General features: G+C 40.3%; 1 protein-coding gene across 2 annotated transcripts; it reads left to right on the top strand.

The window, feature by feature from the left end:
• Nucleotides 1-72: 72 nt before the first annotated feature.
• Nucleotides 73-21,566, top strand: eva1ab (eva-1 homolog A, regulator of programmed cell death b). 2 transcript variants are annotated; one of them, XM_079664132.1, is made up of 4 exons: nucleotides 73-410; nucleotides 18,104-18,274; nucleotides 19,009-19,380; nucleotides 20,189-21,566. In XM_079664132.1, exons 2-4 carry the CDS (start codon nucleotides 18,172-18,174, stop codon nucleotides 20,299-20,301), a joined length of 588 nt encoding a protein of 195 aa, XP_079520258.1. In that variant the 5' UTR covers nucleotides 73-410; nucleotides 18,104-18,171; the 3' UTR covers nucleotides 20,302-21,566. The 2 variants fall into 2 exon arrangements, with proteins under 2 accessions (XP_079520258.1, XP_079520257.1); XM_079664131.1 differs by lacking the exon at nucleotides 73-410 and adding an exon at nucleotides 11,691-11,845.
• The last annotated feature ends 126 nt before the right edge of the window (nucleotides 21,567-21,692 follow it).

The following is a 21,692-nucleotide window of genomic DNA, read 5'->3' as shown; positions in this document are numbered from 1 at the left end:
TGTAAAATAATATTTTTCCTGCCCCGAATGTTTTTTCTGTAGGCCCGGACAATTATACCTCAATAATATAATACATTAACCGTGCTTTACGTGAACCTCATCAAGACACTAGAAAGGACGGCAGGACTGTAATTTCCCGTGTTCAGTGAATGCAACAGAGGCAAGACACCAGACCAATCAGAGAGTTGCATGGAAATAAAAGTGCTTGTGTCATTCAAGCTCGCGGCTCTGTGTGTGTGCGGAAATAGCGCATTTAGTGTGTGTGAGAGAGGGGGAGAGAGAGGGACCGGTGCCAGCAGCAGGGACCGTGTTGTTAGCATCTGGTTAGCTAGCTGCACTAACGGACATACGGAGCTGTTTGTTCCACAACAAGCTGGAGGAGAGCTCTCCTGTCAGACTGAGAGACTCAGGTGAGCTAAAGGACTCTCTGAGTGTTTAGATAGTTAACTTTAGTCTAAGTTATCTCAGTGGGTCTCAAACGGTTTGGTCAAAAATTATTCAAAAGATTATTTCCGCGGCACACCTTCATATGATCATTATAGTTAGAAATAAAATAAGAGAATAAAGGAAAAACAGTTATGAAATACTATATGGCAGTAAAACAAGAATACAGTTTGAAAGGGGAGTGATTTGTAAAATATCCATAAAGAAAAAGAACATCTGCTTACAGTTGTGTTTCATCTGGGTGTTGAGAGATGTATCCATAGATCTCTTACTGTTGCTCTCAAAGTGCACCAGATTGATGCTTTTAACTTCAATATTTTAAAAAAATCTTCCCGGGGGAGCATCCCCCCGGACCCCCCTAGAGGAGGTGAGGTCCGCTCCCCACTCGTAAAAAATAGCACTTTACCCCTGCCTATATGCCGTGAGCTGATTATCGAGCCTTCATTGTAACAGTCGCGGGTTTACTGTGTGTTTGCGTGTAGGGAGTTTTTTGTGCGTGCTCTATAGTGCCCGTAATAGTGTTCACTGGAGTCCAGCACCTCAGCACCCCCACTCAAAATACCTTCCCGCGCCTCTGAACCTGGTGATAAAAGAGTGCCAATTTCTATTCTATTTCTATTGGCTGGGCGAATTGCAAACCACGCCCCGTTAGACTCTGAATTTTTTTTGTTAGGCAGCCTTTTTTTTTCCTCGCTACAAAACCAAATCCACACCTGAGGGAGTAGTTTTTTTGTACTTTAAAGCAGTTATGACCACACGTACTACAACACCGGAGCGGTGGAATGATGAGGAAGTGTCGGCGCTTCTGGCAATTTACTCTGAGGACGGGATGCAGCAGCTTCTACAGAAAGCAGTTCCCAAATCCAAATGTTATGAGCGATGTTCGCAAAAGATACTTGAGCGGCGTGATGCCGTTATTGTTATGTCTTGACTGTGCAATAAAACAAACAAACTGGCGAAGCTTTATTTATTGTGTCCCACCCCAAATTTGCAGAATAGAAGAATGTGAGAGCAGACAGGTGTCGGTGGTTGAATTTATCTACAATGTTGCAACCTTGTGCAGCAATGGCAGGGGCAGAAACACAAGTCTTACACACATAAACACAAGTAATTTATCATGTCATTTGTTTTAGATAAATAAGGGGAAAACACCAAACAACGGTTAATGTCCTTTTCCAAAATCAGCCTGAGGGGGTAATATATAATAAATACATAAAGATAAAGTCCATTGTTATAATGGGGTATTTTATTTGTAAATTACCCTTATAACCCAGCCTCATGATGCACATGATTCTTTGCTTGGACATTTTGTTGGTTTGAGTAATTTGAGCTCGGATTCTAGTAGGGACATATAGTAACACGTATTTTAGGAAGATATGAATTCTTCATCTTGGTGAAGTTGATGCTGAATTCACTATTTAGTAGATAATCATGTGACACTTTATCTTTGAACTACGGTCTGTCTGCTGAGCCTACCTATTATTTATTTTTATATATATATATATATATATATATATATATATAACCATATATATACCATTAGTTAGCGCCGTCTATATAAATATATATATATATATATATATATCTCATGTACAGCGGGTGGGCTTTACATGTATACCCCCTCCCCCGTGTAGTTCTTCTTCTCTCGTTTTTTTTTGTACTCGCCGTGAAGTGGTTTTGCGGCCTGCCAGTAAACCCCGAGAAGAAGAAGACGAAGTGACGTCAGCGTAATCTTGCCTCAGGGAAAGTGCTGCGGTGTGAATGCGATTGGCACTAGCCCCTTGGCGGATTCAGTGCCGGCACTAAAGTACGCCAAGTCCTGCGGTGTGAAAGCGGCTATAGACGGCGCTAACTAATGGTAACTAATATTTAATGCTTGATTAAAAAGCCAATGTGTCACATCTAGATGAACCCCTTTAGGGAATACATCACCCTCATAATAACCATTTGTATATTAATAACTCAGCCCATGTTACAGTGAATTCTTGAAGATCTTTTTCCGCATGCCTTTGGGGTGAACACAGATTAAAAAAACAGAAGTCTCGATAAATTGAAGGAAATGTGCAATGAAATATAAAACTATATCAAAACATAACTTGTGCAGTATAATCCAATATTATCGAGTCATATGCTCATTACTCATACTACTGTACACATGCATTCTCTCAAAAGTATTTCAAACACTTCATCATAAACCGAACTCACACAGGAGAGAAGCGCGCCTAGCAACAACAATCCATGTGTTCTTATCAATACAGTCTGGTTCTTATGCTACGTTCAGACCGGACGCGATACGACGTTTGGGAGCAAAAGCTTGAACACTGCATTTTAAATAATAGCAATCTATTGATGGCAGCATTATCTTTTAGCAGGTCTCTGCAAAGAGGACAGCGTGCATCTAGTCATTCCTGCATGAATTGTCTCCCATTTGATCTTGAAGTCATAAAATGTTGATTTTTAAAAAAAAATTCTATACTACTATTTTACCATCTTCTTCCAGTGTGTTGGGAAGGAAAGACCTTTATAGAGCTGATAAGTCCAATACTAAGCTAAATTGTGAACATAGTAGTACTGTACCTTGAAGTGCAATGAAACACTCAAACTGAAACTCAAGGCCTGGGGGCAGGGGCGGACTGGGACTACAAATCAGCCCGGGACTCTCGACCGGCCCGCTTCGGTACCGCCGGCCCACCGCGGTGCTCGTGACTTACCGCAGAGGTAGACATTAAGGGTAAAATGCCACTGGCATTATATTATCACTGGCCCCACCATTGTAACCACTGGCCCGGAGCATTCGTCATTCGTGTATGCACTAACTACATTACTACTTGTACTACAACATTTGAATCATCAGTTCTTCCTCATTTTCCTCAATTGTTCATATTTGGTATATTCAAATAATGATATTGTGGTCATTGTTAAAAAATGTCTGCTATTATGAGTATTATTATTTGTATAATGCACTTTCTGCCTTCCTGTCATTAGGAGTTAGACATGTAATGGCTATGTAATTGATTTGATTAGAACCTTCATTATCCTAAACTGCTGGGACATTTCGCCAATACCTTTTACTGTATATTGTCTACTCTTCACTTACTTGTCAGCATAGATCGGCATTGGTATACAGAGCCGACAGAAGACCTTGTTTATATTGGCATCATATTGAGAGGTGCAGCCAGTGACGCGTCCTAAAACCATAGCCTAAAACCAGGAAGTAAGCCGCTGGTTCCCTCGACAAAAAGATTTCTCCACAGGATTTTGAAAAATAGCTGGAAATAAGGTCTGTGGAAAACAAACCTGTTTGATGAATGCACGTTTTGTTCAGCCGGATAATCTCCACATGTCTACCCTACTTTTATAATTTTCGAATCATAAATCTAATCGATAGATTATAAAAGGGTTTTAGGACGCGTCACTGCACCACTAGAAGCCAACTCCATCGATCAAGCTGGCTGAAACGTTCTCTCCCTTTTCTTCTCATGCTCCCTGTCACTCTCCTTTAACTCCTCCGGTGACTTTCTTTTATTTGAAGATTGTATTTTGCCCGGTGCTTGGCCGGTTACCGCTGGTATTAAAAACATTTTGGCGAATGGTTAGGTGGCGCGATAGTCTGTAGTGAAGGAGCGCGCTCCCGCTCACGGGAACCTGCTCGCGCTGCGCTCCGCAGCAAACAGCTGTTTGCTTTTCACCCAACAACGACAACCGACCTGCAACCGACTCACGGAACGCTATGTTGTGATAAACAAAACAATTTAACTAAATTGCTAGTCAAAATACCAATACCACAGGACACATTTTTTTAAAGCAATATTTGCTTTACCGGCCGGCCCACATCATCCGACCGGCCCACTTCAGTACCGGCCCATCGGGATTCGTCCCGAACGTCCCAATGGCCAGTCCGCCCCTGGCTGGGGGCCAAATCCGGCCCGAGACCTAATTTTATGTGGCCTGCAAGAGCTTGCAAAGAATATAATACATATAATACAATTGGTGTAATTGTTGAATATTTGCTTTCAATTATTTGCCCTAGACTTCTCCTTTCAGACATAGTTATTTAGGAAGATATTACCAGAACTCCTAATAATCCAATGCAGGGCAAACAATGTAATATAATACATTATTTAATATATATTATATATTTACATATGTATATTTATATATAATACAAATTGCAACCGGCTCTTTGAGTGCAACCAGGGACGTGCACAGGTACGGGATAATGTTGCCCGGGCAGCAGCCCGTTTGTCATTTTTGTCTGACCTGCCCATATGGAGAGAGCGAGAGTTTTTTTTTTTTCTATTGTGGCCAAATCAATGTAGTCTACACTACAGGCATCAAAAAATGCTTTCAACGCTTCGCCCATTCACTTGAATGGGGTGACGTAGAAGATTTGTAATCTTCGCCGAACTGCATTGTGGGGAGCATGGCATGGCTTTGCAAGCATCACGGTACGTCTACACTACAGGCATCAAAAAATGCTTTCAACGCTTCGCCCATTCACTTGAATGGGGTGACGTAGAAGATTTTTAATCTTCGCCGAACTGCATTGTGGGGAGCATGGCATGGCTTTGCAAGCATCACGAGCATCTATCGGCATCAAAAGTTGAACAATGTTCAACTTTTGAGGCTCGATGCTTGGCATCAGCCAATCAAATCCCGTTTATGCAAATCCCGCCAGTGCAAGCGCAGCCAATCAAACCGCGTGCAAGCTGGGAGAGCCAGACCGCAGTTCATTTCCTCATATTCCAAACGAGATATTACAGTAGCAAATCACCCGGTTCTTTACGACCGGAACTATTTACCGGGATACAAACCGGAGGAACCAGGCATGGAGGGAGGTGGCAGAGACAGTGGGTGAAACTGGTAGGTTTTTCGCCTGTTTGGAGAGTTTATATCCAGTTTACTTCGTTTTAACATTGCTATTGCTTTGTATGTCGGGGGTGGGAGATTCATGTGATTGGTTGCTCTCAAAAAATCGCCAAGCTTCAGACACGCCCAGCTTCAAGATTTTTTCATGCCTGTAGTGTAGACGGGCCGTCACGAGCATCTATCGGCATCGATGCTTGGCATCAGCCAATGAAATCCCGTTTATGCAAATCCCGCCAGTGCAAGCGCAGCCAGTCAAACCGCGTGCAAGCTGGGAGAGCCAGACCGCAGTTCATTTCCTCATATTCCAAACGAGATATTACGGTAGCAAATCACCCGGTTCTTTACGACCGGAACTATTTACCGGGATACAAACCGGAGGAACCAGGCATGGAGGGAGGTGGCAGAGACAGTGGGTGAAACTGATCGTTTTTTAACCTGTTTGGAGAGTTTATATCCAGTTTACTTCGTTTTAACATTGCTATTGCTTTGTATGTCGGGGGCGGGAGATTCATGTGATTGGTTGCTCGCAAAAAATCGCCAAGCTTCAGACACGCCCAGCTCCAAGATTTGTTCATGCCTGTAGTGTAGACGGGCCGTTAGGCTTGTTTGAGACAAGCGAGACCTGCGCAGACCTGCGCAATTTCGATCAACGTCTTGCTCGTGCGTTGCATGATGGTTAGTCATTTTGTCCGACTTGCTCGGTTATGGCTAGAAAGGATCCGTCTTGTGTAAATATGACATCACGTTCTCGTTGTAACTCTCGTTGGAGCGGTTCGGAAAAACATCTACAGCAGTAACATTATGCAACATACAAATTAATGCAGCAGGATAATAGTAAAACACTGAAAGGGAACATTGTATTGCACCAGGAGCTATCTTGCGACTTTTACTGCGACAACGTTGACTTGCCTGTGAATAAAAAATAAACCGTAGTGTTGGTGGTCTACAGTGTTGTCATTCTTCTTTGAAGAGCAAGACCGCTAACACCCTATCTCAACAATCACACTCCCTGTCATTGACATCATTAATAGATAGTTTAGCTTCTCACCATCATTTGCTGTGGCCCACTGATGTTAACGATCGTAACTGAAAGGCTGCCTGCCAAATGTAAACATTCAGCCACGTGACTTGCAAACTCTCGCGATAGTTTTACACTAGACGGATCCTTTCTAGCCATAACCAACTTGCTCTGGAGGCTCACTCACATGAGACGTTGAAATCTCGCGGGACAAAGACGCCCGCAGCCTTGAGAGCGAGGCGCGGCGAGGCGGCGCAGTTCCTCTCCACGGGCTGCGGAGGCGAAATGCTTGATGGGAAACGACTCGCTGGTATCCCGAGCTGAGCGCTCATTGGTGGTTTTTACCCCGTGCTGCTGATGAAACTCTCCAATTGGCTCGGCAAAAGTTTGTTGTTGTTTGGTGTCAGTTTTACGTCGCCACTTCCATTCACATTTTTCATCATTGTTCCACAATGTTTATCATCATGAAATTAATATCTATATATGTTATGCTATTCTTGCACTGCTTACCGTTTTCATACTTTATATATCTTAGCATATTCATACACACTGTTCATACTGCTCACAGGCTGCTGTGTATATTCATACCCCTCACTGTTTATTCATCATTCAATTCATTCTATATTTTAGTCTGTAGATTGTGTATATTACTTTTCACTTTACTGCTTGTTGCACTCCTGGTTGGAAGCTAAACTGCATTTCGTTGTCTCAGTACCTGTAATATGTGCAATAACAATAAAGTTGAATCTAATCTTGAGCAGGAACAAATGTATTTATTTAGTACATATCTGACATGAACGATTAAACACATTTTTGCATTCTTTATGAATGCAAACCGAGTCAAGCCGACTCCGGAGGTGGCGGTATTCACCTTAAAGTGGTTTGCAATTCGCCAAAAAACCGAGAGAAGAAGAAGAAGAATCCGACTCGGAGCTGTCCGACTTCAGGCGACCTTTTTGAGACCTCCCCCGGCTGCGATCGGCTATTCTCGTCTACTTTCGAGGCGAGCCGCAACGCGTCTCAAACAAGCCTCTTGTCAGCGCTGTCATCTGCCCCCATTCATGTGATTTTGTTTACAATCTGACAGCTGGAAGCAAAGGAAAGCCCTCCGGCCTCATATGGCTATGGTGATCACACCAAATGCCTGCCTGGCGTTAGAGTAGGGGACAAACCAGGGGACTTTACTTTCTCTTGACACCGTCGGTTATTTACAACAACAAAAAAACTAAATATACTTGTTATTGTGCTTCTGTCTTTCTGTGTCTTTTCATCTGTAAACTCCCTCAACGGGGCCGCTCGCTCTCTTCTCTTGATCACCCTCTCAGGAGAACACTTCACTGTCCCGCTTCATTGTAGGATTTCTGCCATGTCTCTACCACTTTAGTTTGAGCATCTCTGTTATTATGTTATGGAATACTAAATAAATAAGTAATTAGATACCTTACCGTCACTGCGCTCATAAAGAATGATAAGAATAAGAATAATGCGTCTTGAACTGGTTTAATTAATTAGTGATTTTATTTAAGGTAATTAGTTACAAGCCCTATTTAATCAGTAGTCTATGTCTGCACAGCAGTTACAATGGTCAAACTACATTAAAACAGGATTGTCCCCATTTTTTCTTTAATAGTTACTAACATTAAATATTTTAATGAGACCGAAAAACAAAAAATGTGTCTGAATAACGAATTTAGCAGTGGACATAAAAGTCAAATGAGTGTTAATTGCAATGACAGTGTTGTGTTTTTATTTTATGAACCTTTTACATTAAAAACAAGGCCCTTTTTCCAGTTTAGAGCAATAGCCCCTCCAAATGACTCTGTGCATGTCCCTGAGTGCAACCATAATGCTGATGAAATTGAGTTTGACACCCCTGCACTACTACCACTGTATATTTGTATTTGTTATCTCTTGAATATTAATTACAAAACCTTGGGGCATTTTACTTTTATATTTATTTATTTGACAATGGGAACAGATGACCCTGCCTGTGAGTTCTCTGTTGCTACAGGCCACCTTTGCTCAGTGTAGGTTTTTGGCCAGAGCAAGACCCCTCATTATTTTTGGTCTGTGCGTGTTGGTGTGCGTGTGTGTGTTACATAAGACGGCTGTTCATGTGGTGAAAATCAAATCATTCCCATGACTGAGTCAAGTGGAACTGAGGGCCTCTCAGACTCATCCTCGCTGCTCTCCCCCTCTCTGTCTCTCCGTGTGTTGTCCCTTCTGTCTCTGTTTTTCTTTCCTTCTGCCTTCAAACTACTCTTCTTCTGCTTTACTGCACTTTTCTTTTATATTGTATCTCACTCTTTACCTGGCTGTCACCCCCTTTGCTATTTATGTCGTTTGTCTGCCCCTACCAAACCTTTATTAAGATGAATACAATATTAAGAAAAGAAAAGGTTCTGTATCATGAACCTCCAACATAACTAATGACACATTAGAAGATACAAAGCAACCTTATTATTCATTTAGAGTGTTTGTGTTCGCCAGTTTGCTCGGGTTGAATTATATAATGGGACAGCCGACCTGAACACACTGTCTGTCGTCTCACTGAAGGTGACCAGAGTCTTCCACAAGCTGCTAGCTTACCAGCTGTAAGTATTCACAACGGCCATGTTTGTTGTTTTACGTTCACTAATTTTGGGGAGTGGCTTTAGAGAAAGGCCTGAAGAGATGGGCTGTCATGTGTTTCCATATAGGGACATTTTTGCAAGATTAAAGCCACTTCCCCGGCTAGTGCTGCTTGCTACTGCAATTGAACAAGTGGTTTGCAATACTGTTTTTTTTCTTTTTCCGGTTGTATAATTTCAAACAATAAAATTCCTCATAAAGTTACTCAGAAGTAACCTCCCTAGATTTAAAGTTAATTTGTGCTAAAAAAAATAAAAGTATGAAACATTGATAGCATCATCCTGAAAGTACACTGCTTGAGTAAATACGTTAATTTCACCACTGAGTTGGTGCTGACGGCACTTTATTTTTCTGATGGATTTGAACTGAGGCGGCCCACATTTGTTCACCTCTTGGGTCATGAATAATGAAAGGACCTACCAGAGGAGCAAAGGCTGTACTGTTATTTAGTCCAGTGTTCCCGCCCTGCATCTGACACTCACTACTCCTGTCCCTTGCTATTTCAGAGGTGACTGATAACAATTCCTCACAGAAAACACAGTGTTAATATTTCATCCCACCAGGCTGGAGGTGCAGAAAAGGATGCATTATGTATGGTAAGTGTTGCATATGTTGTTCATTCTGCATTTATTTTTAATGTATGAATAACAATCCTGATCACGTGACGATGGTAGTGTCAATAAGGAATGATCTCCAATTTGTCCTAAAGGATATTTTCATTATTATTTAAATGTTTGTTTTTGTACGTTTTTTTTTTGCGTCCACCTTCATATAAAAATATAATAGTCTTCTAAAAGATGTGCTTTGGTTGGTCAACACTGAAATATTACTGGGAAATATTGCATTGATTGCTATGACTTTTTTCACACACATGCATGGTCTCCAGATGATGTTGGTGATCATGTGACTTTCCCTCTGGTGCTACTGGGGTTTCATTAAATGTACCAGTATTGTTGATAACCATAATAATTCAAAAAGGAAATGTTATGTTACTACACATTATGATTTTGATGATTTAATTGATTTGCTATAGAGGAACAATATTCACAATACAGAATGTTAGAGATGAATTTGACTGACAGCATTATTACCTCAAAATGGGAAATTATTTTGTAAAAGCAGCAGCCGGTTTATACTGCATCGCACATGAACAAAAAATACAGATGTGACATACAGTATGCAAGTCAACACACACCTACTGTATATCAGAAAGAACTGCAATGTGATATTGCGATAATGTGAATTGGGGTGGATTGTAAGATTTGCAGATGACCTTCAACTATTTCTTATTAATTACTCTTTTATTTTGTGATACAGTAACCGTCTCATAGTGTAGAGTGAAGGAAAGAAAGAAGTCTGTTTAATACATTTGAATTCTGCTTAGGATATAAAAAGACCATGAAGAAAATATTGCAGTTGTAATGTTTTCTCTTCAGTAACGTTGTTTTCTTTTGACAAATGTGTGCGTTATATTAAAAGTAGCTCACCCTTGTTGCTTTCATTGTATACAAAGTGCACCCAAAAGCAGCAGTTCATGTTTGACCTAAAAGCAAAGTTTGAGTGTTTTTGTCAAACACCTGTTGAGAGCGGTTGCCCTGAATAACTGCAGGAGCTTTCTCAGTTGCGTAACATCAGCACGAAAATAACCTGCCAACATGACAGGTCGGCTGATAAAGAATTCATAAACAGTATATGATATGAATGTATTTTTAGGAAAGTGTTGATTTAGCACTGAAACATCATTCCCATGTTTCCATAACATGTATTCAAACACACACACACACACACACACACACACACACACACACACACACACACACACACACACACACACACACACACGCGCACACGCAACTTAAAATATCAAAGTAGTAACAACAACAGCAGCAGCATGCATCAGTGTGTGTAAACATGCAGTAAGAAAGTCAATTCAGAAACATTCATAATACAAACAAAAGGTTATGAACAATGCACATTTTAGACTTTATTAAATTAATTGAGTGTTACACTGATTTTGAAAGCGGCTGAATAAGTACTATTTGATCATGTTAAGCACCCTTTTGTGTGTGGTAGTGTATACATTTCGCACATGTAGCTACATTCAAATAAAGACACATGTGGTTTTCCAGCATTACACGTGAAAAATATTTAAATTTTCAGATTTTAAAAATCCGAATGTTATGATGTGAGGCATTTTGTCACTTTGTCCCTCCCTCTTTCCCTTTCTTTTTCTCTCTCCTCCTGCTACTGAGCATTCTGCGTGAAAGAAAGAGGCAGCGATTCTGAATTGACGACTATGCACGAGTGTGACTGTGTGTGTGTTCTTGCTAAAGTGTGTGTGTGTGTGAGATAGAGAGAGGGAGAGGGAGGAAGAGAAGACAGGGATTTGGCCGACTTGTCGGGGTCTTTCATGTCACATTTCTGCCCTGAGGAACTGACCCCTGTCTCCCTGTGTGTGAAAAATAAACTGGAAAAACTGAAATGGAACATCAGAAAACTCCTCTCTGCAAAACAGTGTGAGCAACATCCCTCCTGCTGCCTCGGCATCAAAGAAAGAGCGGCTGAAAGGAAGAATGTATGAACATTTTTCAATTTGCATTAAAGTGAAGAGAAGAGCAGGGCTTGTATATCTGTGAATATTTGACAACTGTGGGAGGACGCAGAAGATTTATTCATTTAATTATACGCCTAGTGTTTTTGTTCTTTTTTGAGGGAAAGGCAAAGGGGAGGAGAGAGTAGAGAGCAGAGGAGCTCAGAGCAGAGAGAGGAGAGGACCAGAGCAGAGGAAGGAGAGGAGGAGGAGGAAGAAGAGGAGACAAGAGGGGAGGAGAGGAGGGGAGAGGAGTAAACACACTCCAGATGGGATCTTGGCATTAATGAAATGTAAGTATAAATAGTGTGTTTGCACGTGCGTGAGTTGTTGAGGTTAATACTGCTGATGATGATTGGGGTGTCAGTGTTGTTAATGATGTGAAGGGTCGCATGTTGTAGGGAGAATGACTTTATTCTCGTCCATACATCATTACCCTTTCTCCCTGTTGAATATCTTTACACTTTCCAGCTCTGTTTTTCTCTCACTCTGTCTTTATGTTCTATTTCTGTGTACAGACGGTCTCCCTCTCTATCTCTGTACTCTCTCTGCAGGTCATGTTAGATAGTATCGGACGGTGAAGCAGCGGAGGGAAAGGACAGTGTCACATTGCATTAGAATTACACAAACGCACACGCAGGGAGTAATACGCTCAAAGTGTGATAAGCGCACATGAACAATGTGTGGAGTATCTCCTGTGGGGGGGGTGGGGGGTGGGGGTGTGTGTGTGTGTGTGTGTGTGTGTGTGTGTGTGTGTGTGTGTGTGTGTGTGTGTGTGTGTGTGTGTGTGTGTGTGTGTGTGTGTGTGTGTGTGTGTGTGTGTGTGTGTGTGTGTGTGTGTGTGTGTGTGTGTGTGTGTGTGTGTCTGTGTGTCTGTGTGTCTGTCTGTCTGTCTGTCTGTCGCATGATTATGAATGAAGCAGGCGTACCATACAGTCCTCTTAATCACATGGAGTATAAAAACAAAGAGCCATTGTGCCACATAATCATTTGGCCAGACTGCGCTGACAGACAGAAAAAGTGAGTGGAATAAATATAACGAGGAAGAAACGAAAGTATCTGGCTCTTCCTGTTGGGATTTTGGATCTAGTCTTTAATAATGTAGCAGAAACTAACACATTGGATGATACAAAATGAACAAAGAAGGCATGCATGTCCAATTATTGTTATTCTTCTGTGGCTGAGAACTTTTTTTAACCATCTGAATTGCCATAAAGCGATAAACCTGATTAATTAAATTTTCTTGTGTAAATTAAATTCCACATTTTGGACAATGTGCTCATTTGTATTCATGCATGTTGCAAGTAGCAGATGGATAGCTTAGCTTAGCATTAAGGCTGGAAAAAACCAGCCAGTCTCTGTTAAAAATCCACCTGCCTGTAAAGCTCACTAAATATACATGTGTATACTCAGTTTCTGTTGTACACCTAACTAAAACGAATGCAGACTTAATTAATTAATACATGTATTTTATTTATTTTTAAAATGTTTTTAATAAATAGGCAGTTAAATGCATCTTGTCGGGTTTGTACAAAAAACAAGTAAGTGCCCATCCAGTAAGCGTAAGAGTAGCAGCTGCACGTGTCCAAATCTGCTGTATGTCATCCGCTCTCCTGTCTTCTTTAGCTGTACTAATTAAATGCAATAAGGCCAAAAAGTAATCTTAAAGAAAAACAAAAAAACAATTCAGTGTATTTCAGGGAGCTGTAGGACTATTTCTTGACCATGACCGGTTGCAGAGTCTCCATGAAGATACTGATCCTAGACAAGAAATAGTTTAGGATGTATGCCAATTGTAGTTTCTTACCTGCAGTTCTGTTCTTGTACAGTTTAAGATCAAAGATAACGTGACTATTAGACAACTATTACAAATCCTGTAGATCCCCAGATAATACTATCATGCGACTAATACTTTAGATTCATATTTACCAGATAGACACAACAATGATTCCCAACTTTGTATCTAACTTCTTAAATTCCTCAACCATAAAGGAATTATTTGGAAAAAACGTTTTGGTTAGACAGTCACATGCATGGATTAATACAATGAATGATAAGTCCTCTCATGCATAATACAGTAGTCATGTCATCAGTGTAAAAAGCTCCTGGGATCTAGACTCTTGTCGTAGCGGCTGTAATGAGCTGGCTGAAGGCCAGGTCTCATAATGAAGTCCTTACATAACTACAGTGTTCAGCTACTTGATAGTACATTTTGGCACGAGTTTTTACTACACTTACCTGTGGAGACATTTTATCTTTTAATGTGTTGTCTGCTCGCATTTGTTGAAATGCTGTTTGGATGCAGTTACGTAATGAATAACAAACCAACAAAAAACGAAGCGGGATTGTTGAAATTAAAAAGCATGTTGATAACATACCTAACTGGGATTTATTTTTGTTGTTTGAATCAAAGTCTATGGTTTGAATACGGCTTGCTTTTTGCTGCAAACAACTAACCTCAATTGACAAATCAAGAAGACTAAAAGAGAGAGTAAGAGCAGGAACAGGAAGGAGCGGGGGGGACAGTCACGTCCTGCAGCATTTACACGCAACATCCCAAAATGACCCTGACAGTCAGTGCGTTTGGAATAGCTCGCAGGTGTGTGTTGTTGGGTTGTGTTGTGTCGAAATGTAATGTCATGCAATCTGTGGTAATTGTTGTTGTTTCCTGCTGCACTTACTGTGTTTGCTTTTTGACATAATTACAGGCCCAATGTTTTTATTCCAATGATTGTGTGAAGATTAGACATTAATACATTTGACAGTGCACTTGTTTTCACTAATGTGACAAACACAATGCAGATGTGTTCTTTATTAAGATCTCGGTTTGTACTTGCATGTCAAGAGTGAAAACAAACAAATAATGGGGCAGTTTGAAATTCTCTGAGAGCTTCATCCATTTTTAAACTGTTTTTAAAGCCTCAGAACATGAGAGTACTACGTGAACGTTTTGGTCCCTTTTTACTTTTTGCTCAATTTAAACTTTTTCCGACTGCACTATTCATTATTTAAAGATAGTGTTTTCGGGGTTAAAACATTTATTTTTCAACCTAATAACCGGTGAAGCCTGGTCTTACTTCATAAAGACCTATTTGCAATCATTGATACAATCTTTAATGAAGAAATCAGTCTCATCAACACCCATTGAGGACACAATAACATGAGATGAGCGTTTTATAGCAGTCAGCTGGGGAAATCAAAACATGCTCATGAAATAAAAAATGGTCGACAAAAACAGAAAACCAATATCAGTGTCCTTTTAGCCCTGCCTCACTGTTTGTACTTTCATAACATTATTAACGCTCACATAGATTCATTTCATTTGGAAGAACGGATTCAGAAGTTTTGGATGTGAACATTATGAAATGTTAGTGAAGAATGTCAGCCGTGGGGCTTCACAAATTATAGAGTAATTATAGAGACACGCTTTGAGCACAGAATGTCACTCATCTGTGTAAACATTGCTTAGAGTGCACCTTTGCAGATAAAGACAATAAAAGTAATTCAGGGCAGAGGAATCTCAATCTCAATCTTTATTTATTTATATAGCACATTTAAAAAAACGACCTAATATTGAAATAGAAATAGAAGAAATATCATAGATTTATAAAAGAATAAATGTTTTTTCTATATTTTAATAATCATCTTATGAACCCTCAAATATTTCATAATGATATAAAAGGTAAAGGATCTCCGTACTCCAGGACTTTAGCTCTGTTACTCTTTATACCCTCCTCCCCAGTCTGTAGCTGTAAAGTGAAATATGCTTAGTTTATATGTATTATCACAACCATCAATACCACACACCCTCACACACTGAAGGGGTAATTCTGAGTGTGTATAGGGGACTCCCCCTCTGGGTGTGGGGCTGCATGTCTAGACACAATACTGTACACACATATGTGTCTGTATCTCTACTCTACATTTAACCTGGGTGTTGCAAATAAGTGTTGGCAATAAATGGTGTGGTATGTTGTATTGGTTGATACTGTTCTTGTCTCAGAGATAAGAACATAAATACGTCCCACAAAAAATGTCTGCATCATGACCATGTACCTTTTTCAGGTCAGTGCCTTAATATAAAGGGATAGCTTGAATTGTTAAAAAAGGGGGTTGTATGAGGTCACTATCCCTCATTGTACCACAGTAGCTCAACTAACCTCAGCTGGTTAGTGTGTTTGTTTCATTGTGTGACTTTGGTGAATTCAAAATAACGTCTGCGAAAATCACACCGTAACATAAACAAATCGAGGCACAGCAGACCAGCATCTTCTATCTCCTGAGTGTGTGTCCACTAGCAAGGTCAGCTACAGTACATCTTGATTTCTATTTAAAACGTTGGTTTGGCTGATGGCATTTTGTTGCCACCTAGTGGATCATGTAAGAGACAATGACCTGCTGCGTTACCTTTTCTTGACTTTCTACTAAAAAACATTTCACTTCAGTAGTTAACATGTGTGTGAAGGTTAATGACACAGGGACAAAATACAACCTCACCATAGGACAGCCAGGAGGTCATGGCAGGAAGTTGCCACTCTACAGTGTTAGCTACTAATATAGCTAATGGCAACAAACTTGATACCTGATGCTTGTGAGAGAAAGATAGTAAATAACTGTTTAGGTAGTATAGGCATAATGTAGATTGACAATCTTATATTTAATTCATTGATTTTTACAAGTGAGTCATGCATGAATAATATGCCTTGCCCATTTTTTTTAAAGTTACATTTTGTAAATTAATGCCAGAGGGGACCCTTGTTCTTTGAGCGCATGGTGCTGTGTAGACGCTTTCAGAAATCCATCCATGCTCTGGAGGATAATGTCTAGGATTGGGTTTAGTTTAAGCCTACCATTTTTCTTGTAAAATGTCCAAGATATATACTATTTTAGTTTTTCTCAAAGGCGTATAAGATAAGATGGACTTTTATTAATCCCTCGTGGGGAAATTGTTTCTCTGCATTTGACCCATCCTAGTGTTAGGAGCAGTGTGCTTCCATTTTGAACGGCGCCCGGGGAGCAGTGTAGGGAACGGAGCCTTGCTCAGGGACACCTCGGTAGCACTTGGTCTTGCCGGGATTTGAACTGGTGACCAGTTGCCAAGCCAACTCCCCTATCGACTTTGCCACCACCGCCACACATATTGTGTGTGCAGTCCAGAGGGGGTTAATGCTTTCTCTGTTTGTACACCCATGAGGAAAAACATTTGCAAAAAGTTTTCCTAAATGAGTCAGACATCTATCTACTTTTCTTAATTTCCCTCCTTGTGGAGACTCCTAAAGTTGATATTATTAAAAAGGTGTAATTTGCCAATGCATTCAATACTGTTTGTTGTTTTTGACAACTGTCAATGCATAACCATTGTATGAAACCATACATAATTGCTTTAAAGTATGTGTGTTTAAATATTGGCATGTGACTGACAGGGAAAAGTCCCTGCAGGCGAACAGCTCAGGCATGTTTGTATCCACAGCGAAAGTGAAAAACGATGTATTAAAGTGTAAGGCGTCCAACTTTTCTTAGTAGACTGTAATTATACTACAAATAACTCATCCTCTCTCATCACCTCTAAGACAAGTTTTAGTTATGGTTAAATACACATTTCTACATTTCTTAAAACACATTTCAATATGTCAACACTGAGTCTGAATCATTTAAAATGAGCGCTGGTGGTTTCACATGAATAACACAGGGCTGTAACACCTTCAAAGAGTTCCAGGATAACCATCATCTTCATTTAAAAAATATCTGTTTTTACATCATAGGTGATTTCTTAATGTTTTTGTCTAAGACTGAAAATAACCATTTACCCACAGGTAATTCACTTCAGAAACACTTTTTGTTATATTCCATGGAATGCTCTTAACATCCCGATAGCAATGAATATATTAAATGCTTTGACAATAAATACATGAAAAAAATTCATCTGTGGAAGCCGTGGCGCTATAAAAAGCACGACCAATCATCTGGGCCGGCCCGGCTAAAGTAACTAGATGGCCTACCTGCCTGTCAGCCTTCCATCTCGTGCACAAACTTATCTCGCGCCCTCACTGGTCATGTGCGCATTCGTGTGTGTTGGAGGAGGGGCTCTCTCTGTAAGGAAGTCTGAAGGAAGGGGCAGATTTTTTTCGGCTGCGTACTTTCACATTTTAGCACACTCTAGCTGGTTTCTCCATTCTTACCAACCCTACCTTTAAGGTCATATTGAATAAGTGCAAATGTTGACTCCATACGGTATGTGTTTGTTTTCAGCCTCAGATCCTCAGGCACTAAATCTTAAGGCCACTTTGCTTTTGCCATCAAGTTGAACTTTAGAACAACTGACCTGATGAGGCTCACTGAATCTGTGACCTTTGGTACATCTCTTCTTACAACTCATTATAGACCTGCTTTTGTCATTTATCTATTTATTGCTTTTATTCTTATCTTTTGTATTCTTATTGACCTTTTTTTTACCCTGATATGCTTTCATGTCCTAAGTCTTTTTTGTTTGGCTTTCTGTTATATTGCATTGTGGATATCCTGACATGCTATAATTTCTAACTTCTGTCTAGGGGAGGCATGAAGTATGAGCTCCACTGATCTCTGCAGGAGAAAACAATAGGCTCAAGTGGCTGAAATCATGAGCGCCCCGACGTCAGGAACCCCAAACATGGAGGTGAAGGTGGGCTACCAGGAGATGGCACTGCTTAGCAACATCCTGGCAGCGTACACCTTCATTGCAGGTGTGCTTCACTGTGTGAGATCATCATTATACTTTTGTTGTGCTTAAAGATAAGAGGTAGGGGAAAGGCATTGTTCTCCATCCAGGTGATAATATGGATTGTCTAACTCTTGGACCACTCTTGACTAAAGTTGACCCGTGTTAAAAAAATTACTTAATAACCTAAATTTAAAATCCTCAATTTGAACAAATAATCAAACTAGAAAAGTGAAGATCTCTGCCAGGTGTTTCTGCCTCTCCCCTCCCGAACAAAGAAAAGGTTAACCCTAATTCATTAGTTTTTCCTGGCTCCTTAACTGTCACGATGGTGGAAAACGTAGCAAAAAGAAGATTTATTCATCCCGTATCGTGCCTTAGTTATGTGGTTTATGACATATCGTGTAAGAAATAAATCTGCAGATTACAGATCTGGTTCAAAATGAGACCAAACTTTTCTATACATTTCAAGTTTTGGCCAACGAACATACTTTAGATAACTATCTAATGAGCAAGTAGGGAACAGATCTGCAGTAAGAAAACTTATTTCTATCAGGCAGCAGGTGAACAGGAAGCATGTAGTTGGCTGAAGAGGTTACAAACAAACTAACAAAAAGACACAGGTGGGATCAGGTGAGAAGAAACAGGAGAGGGTGAAAACTCAACAGTGTAAACTAGTGGACAGGTGATTGCAAACATCATACAAAAAGTGCAGAAGAAGAACTTTTTGGGTATTAAAACGTTCTTTTCCTCTCTTAGACCAACCCGAGAGGACAGCCTTGGTGTTTCTGGGCAGTGTGTGTGTCGGCCTTCTCCTCACACTCTGCACCATCGTCTTCCAGATACACTGTCGAGCAGACTGTCACATCGGCAACAGTAAGCACCATCGCCACAGGACCAGGCATCATCCTCATCATAATCATCATCTTCATCATCGACATCGCAGCTGCCCCCTCCATCCGGCCATTGAAAACAATCCAGACAGCACTGCTGTTGTTGCGGTCAGAGGCCCCGGGCCCACCGGCGACAGCGAATCAGAGGACTGGGACGAGACGTCTGACCTGTCGGCACGGAGACGAAGACGCTTTGAGAGAGCTCTGCTGAACGCCACCATGTTTACATCAGCTGAGGGTATCTTACACACAGACACACACTTATATAGTCATGTCCCATATTAAGACCATTAAAGGAAAAAGTCATACATAGTGATGTCATTATGTTACTGAAGTTAACATAGGAGTACAATGGAGGTGTTTAAGGCAGGGAGGGGAGTGTGTGAGAGAGAAACTCCCTATGGAGGGAACTTTGTGAGTCAAGCCTTTGCAGACTATTTACATGCACAAAAACCTATACTATATAAGAGACACACTATAGGAAAGGGAAAACCCAAAATATAGGCCCCTTAATATATTTCCCCGTATTTGGACCCCCATTAGCTTCCACAAAGTTGTTGCTCTTCTCCCTGGGGTCCAAACACCTTCTCTCAAATATGATGGAACTACATGGCACTATACAAATACATTCGAAAAATGCAACAGGAAAGCGTTTTTCCAGAAATCATGACCCAGATTCTCAAAATAATCGACAGACCGTGTTGTGAGTTTCACATAGGAACTATCTTCTTTCTACCAAACTACTGAAATACCACCATATCAACGCGCAGCAAAAACTGTGCTTCTACTTATGCTAGAGAGGCTTAACATGACAGATGTTGAATATGAATGGCGTTTTTTTTTATGTCTTAAAGATACTGTGTCAGTGTACATTAATACTCACGCACAGACTTTGTATCTCTATGAGCATTGCTGTCATGCTCATCCTTTGAAATAGTCTGTGATGTGAAAGTTGATGGTTATGCAAATAGACATCATATGGCCGTGCTTTAACCCCTATGTGTATGTTTTTGTTTCTGTGTGTGTGTTTCTGTGTGATTTGTCAGATCTGGACCGGAGCCAGAGGCTAGAAGAGCGGGAACGGATTCTCAGAGAGATCTGGATGAACGGACAACCAGACATCAGTACAGTCACTCAAAGCCTCAACAGATATTACTGACGCACAATTCAACAGGATGATAGTCACAGGAATATACAGAGAGGCTTGCAGGCAGATGGATGAAGAGAAAACAATTAAAAGAAATACACTGGATGGAATCAACATAAACCACCAAAGAGACTCTTACAGATCCAACTATTAGTGATAGTGGAGCTGGGAGCTTCCCCTCTGCTCTGTAAACAGCAGGAAAACATATGAGCTGTGATCTTACATACAGTCTGTGAGCTGTGACGCCTCAGCCTCAAATGCAGGATGACACTGAAGTGTTGTGAAGATTTATGTCAACAAGCAAAGACACAACGGACCGACAGAGCACACACTGCGATATGTGACTGCTGTTGGTGAAGACTGTACTAGGGATTTTATCATTTTTAAACATTTTAAAGGTGCTTTTAAGAAAGATATAGCTGGTTCACAACGAGAGGCAATGCTGCCACAGTTCCTGAGTGTGTGTTTTATAATCTAGAGCTGCAACTATTGGAGGATTGAAAATAATCCTGTTTTCAGCTTCTCAAATATGGAGATTTCCTGTTCTTCTCTGTTTTATATAACATTAGACTTACATTACTTACATACATTGTTTTTTATCTGACAAGACATTTAATGACCTCACTTTAGACCCCTAATAAACTACAATGCACATTTTTCACAGTATCGCACATTTTAGCATTTGAACAGACGAAGTGATTAATTAATTAATCTAGACAAAAATGGGCATTAATAATGAAATTAATTCTTAGTTGCAGCCTTATTAAGATATATTTGATATTATGTTGTTGCACTTTTTTCAGCTTATTGTTTTTGGGACGAAAGCTCAATGCCAAGATACACAAACATACTGGTGCTTTTACTGTTGTAAATCCTCAGATAAGAGAATACTAACAGGACGGACACTTAATGGCTGTGTTGGTTGATAAAATATGTAAGATATAACATGACGGGACTGTTAGGTGCATCTGATACTGATCAGCTGCAGTTGTTTTTGCACATGGACTTGGAACAGCAGGTCATCCTGTTTGGATCAGCCTATGCTTCTTGATTTGTCTAATTTGAAATTAGCTGAATTTATAATAAACTGTCATTCCGAGAATTAATTAAAGCTGTTTTCTGTACATATAATTGAGTAAAGTCCCTCGTAACATTTAAATATTGTGGCTCACAGTTTAATAGTTTGGGTTTGTTTTGGGTTTGTTTTAAATACTGTATGTCTCATCTATTGTGACCTTGTTGATGGCATTTATAATAAATAGAGTGATGGCATATTATTTTAGACCAATTCTGAAGTTGGCTTCACGCTTGCTCCTTGACAAAGAAATATAATTAGATGTATGTGTTATATTTTCGATTAATGTCGAAAGCTCTGTTGCAATAATCTACTAATGTACACAACC

Source organism: Notothenia rossii (genome assembly GCF_949606895.1).
Source record: "Notothenia rossii genome assembly, chromosome: 2".
Lineage (NCBI taxonomy): Eukaryota > Metazoa > Chordata > Actinopteri > Perciformes > Nototheniidae > Notothenia > Notothenia rossii.
This window is presented reverse-complemented; position numbering and strand designations above follow the sequence as displayed.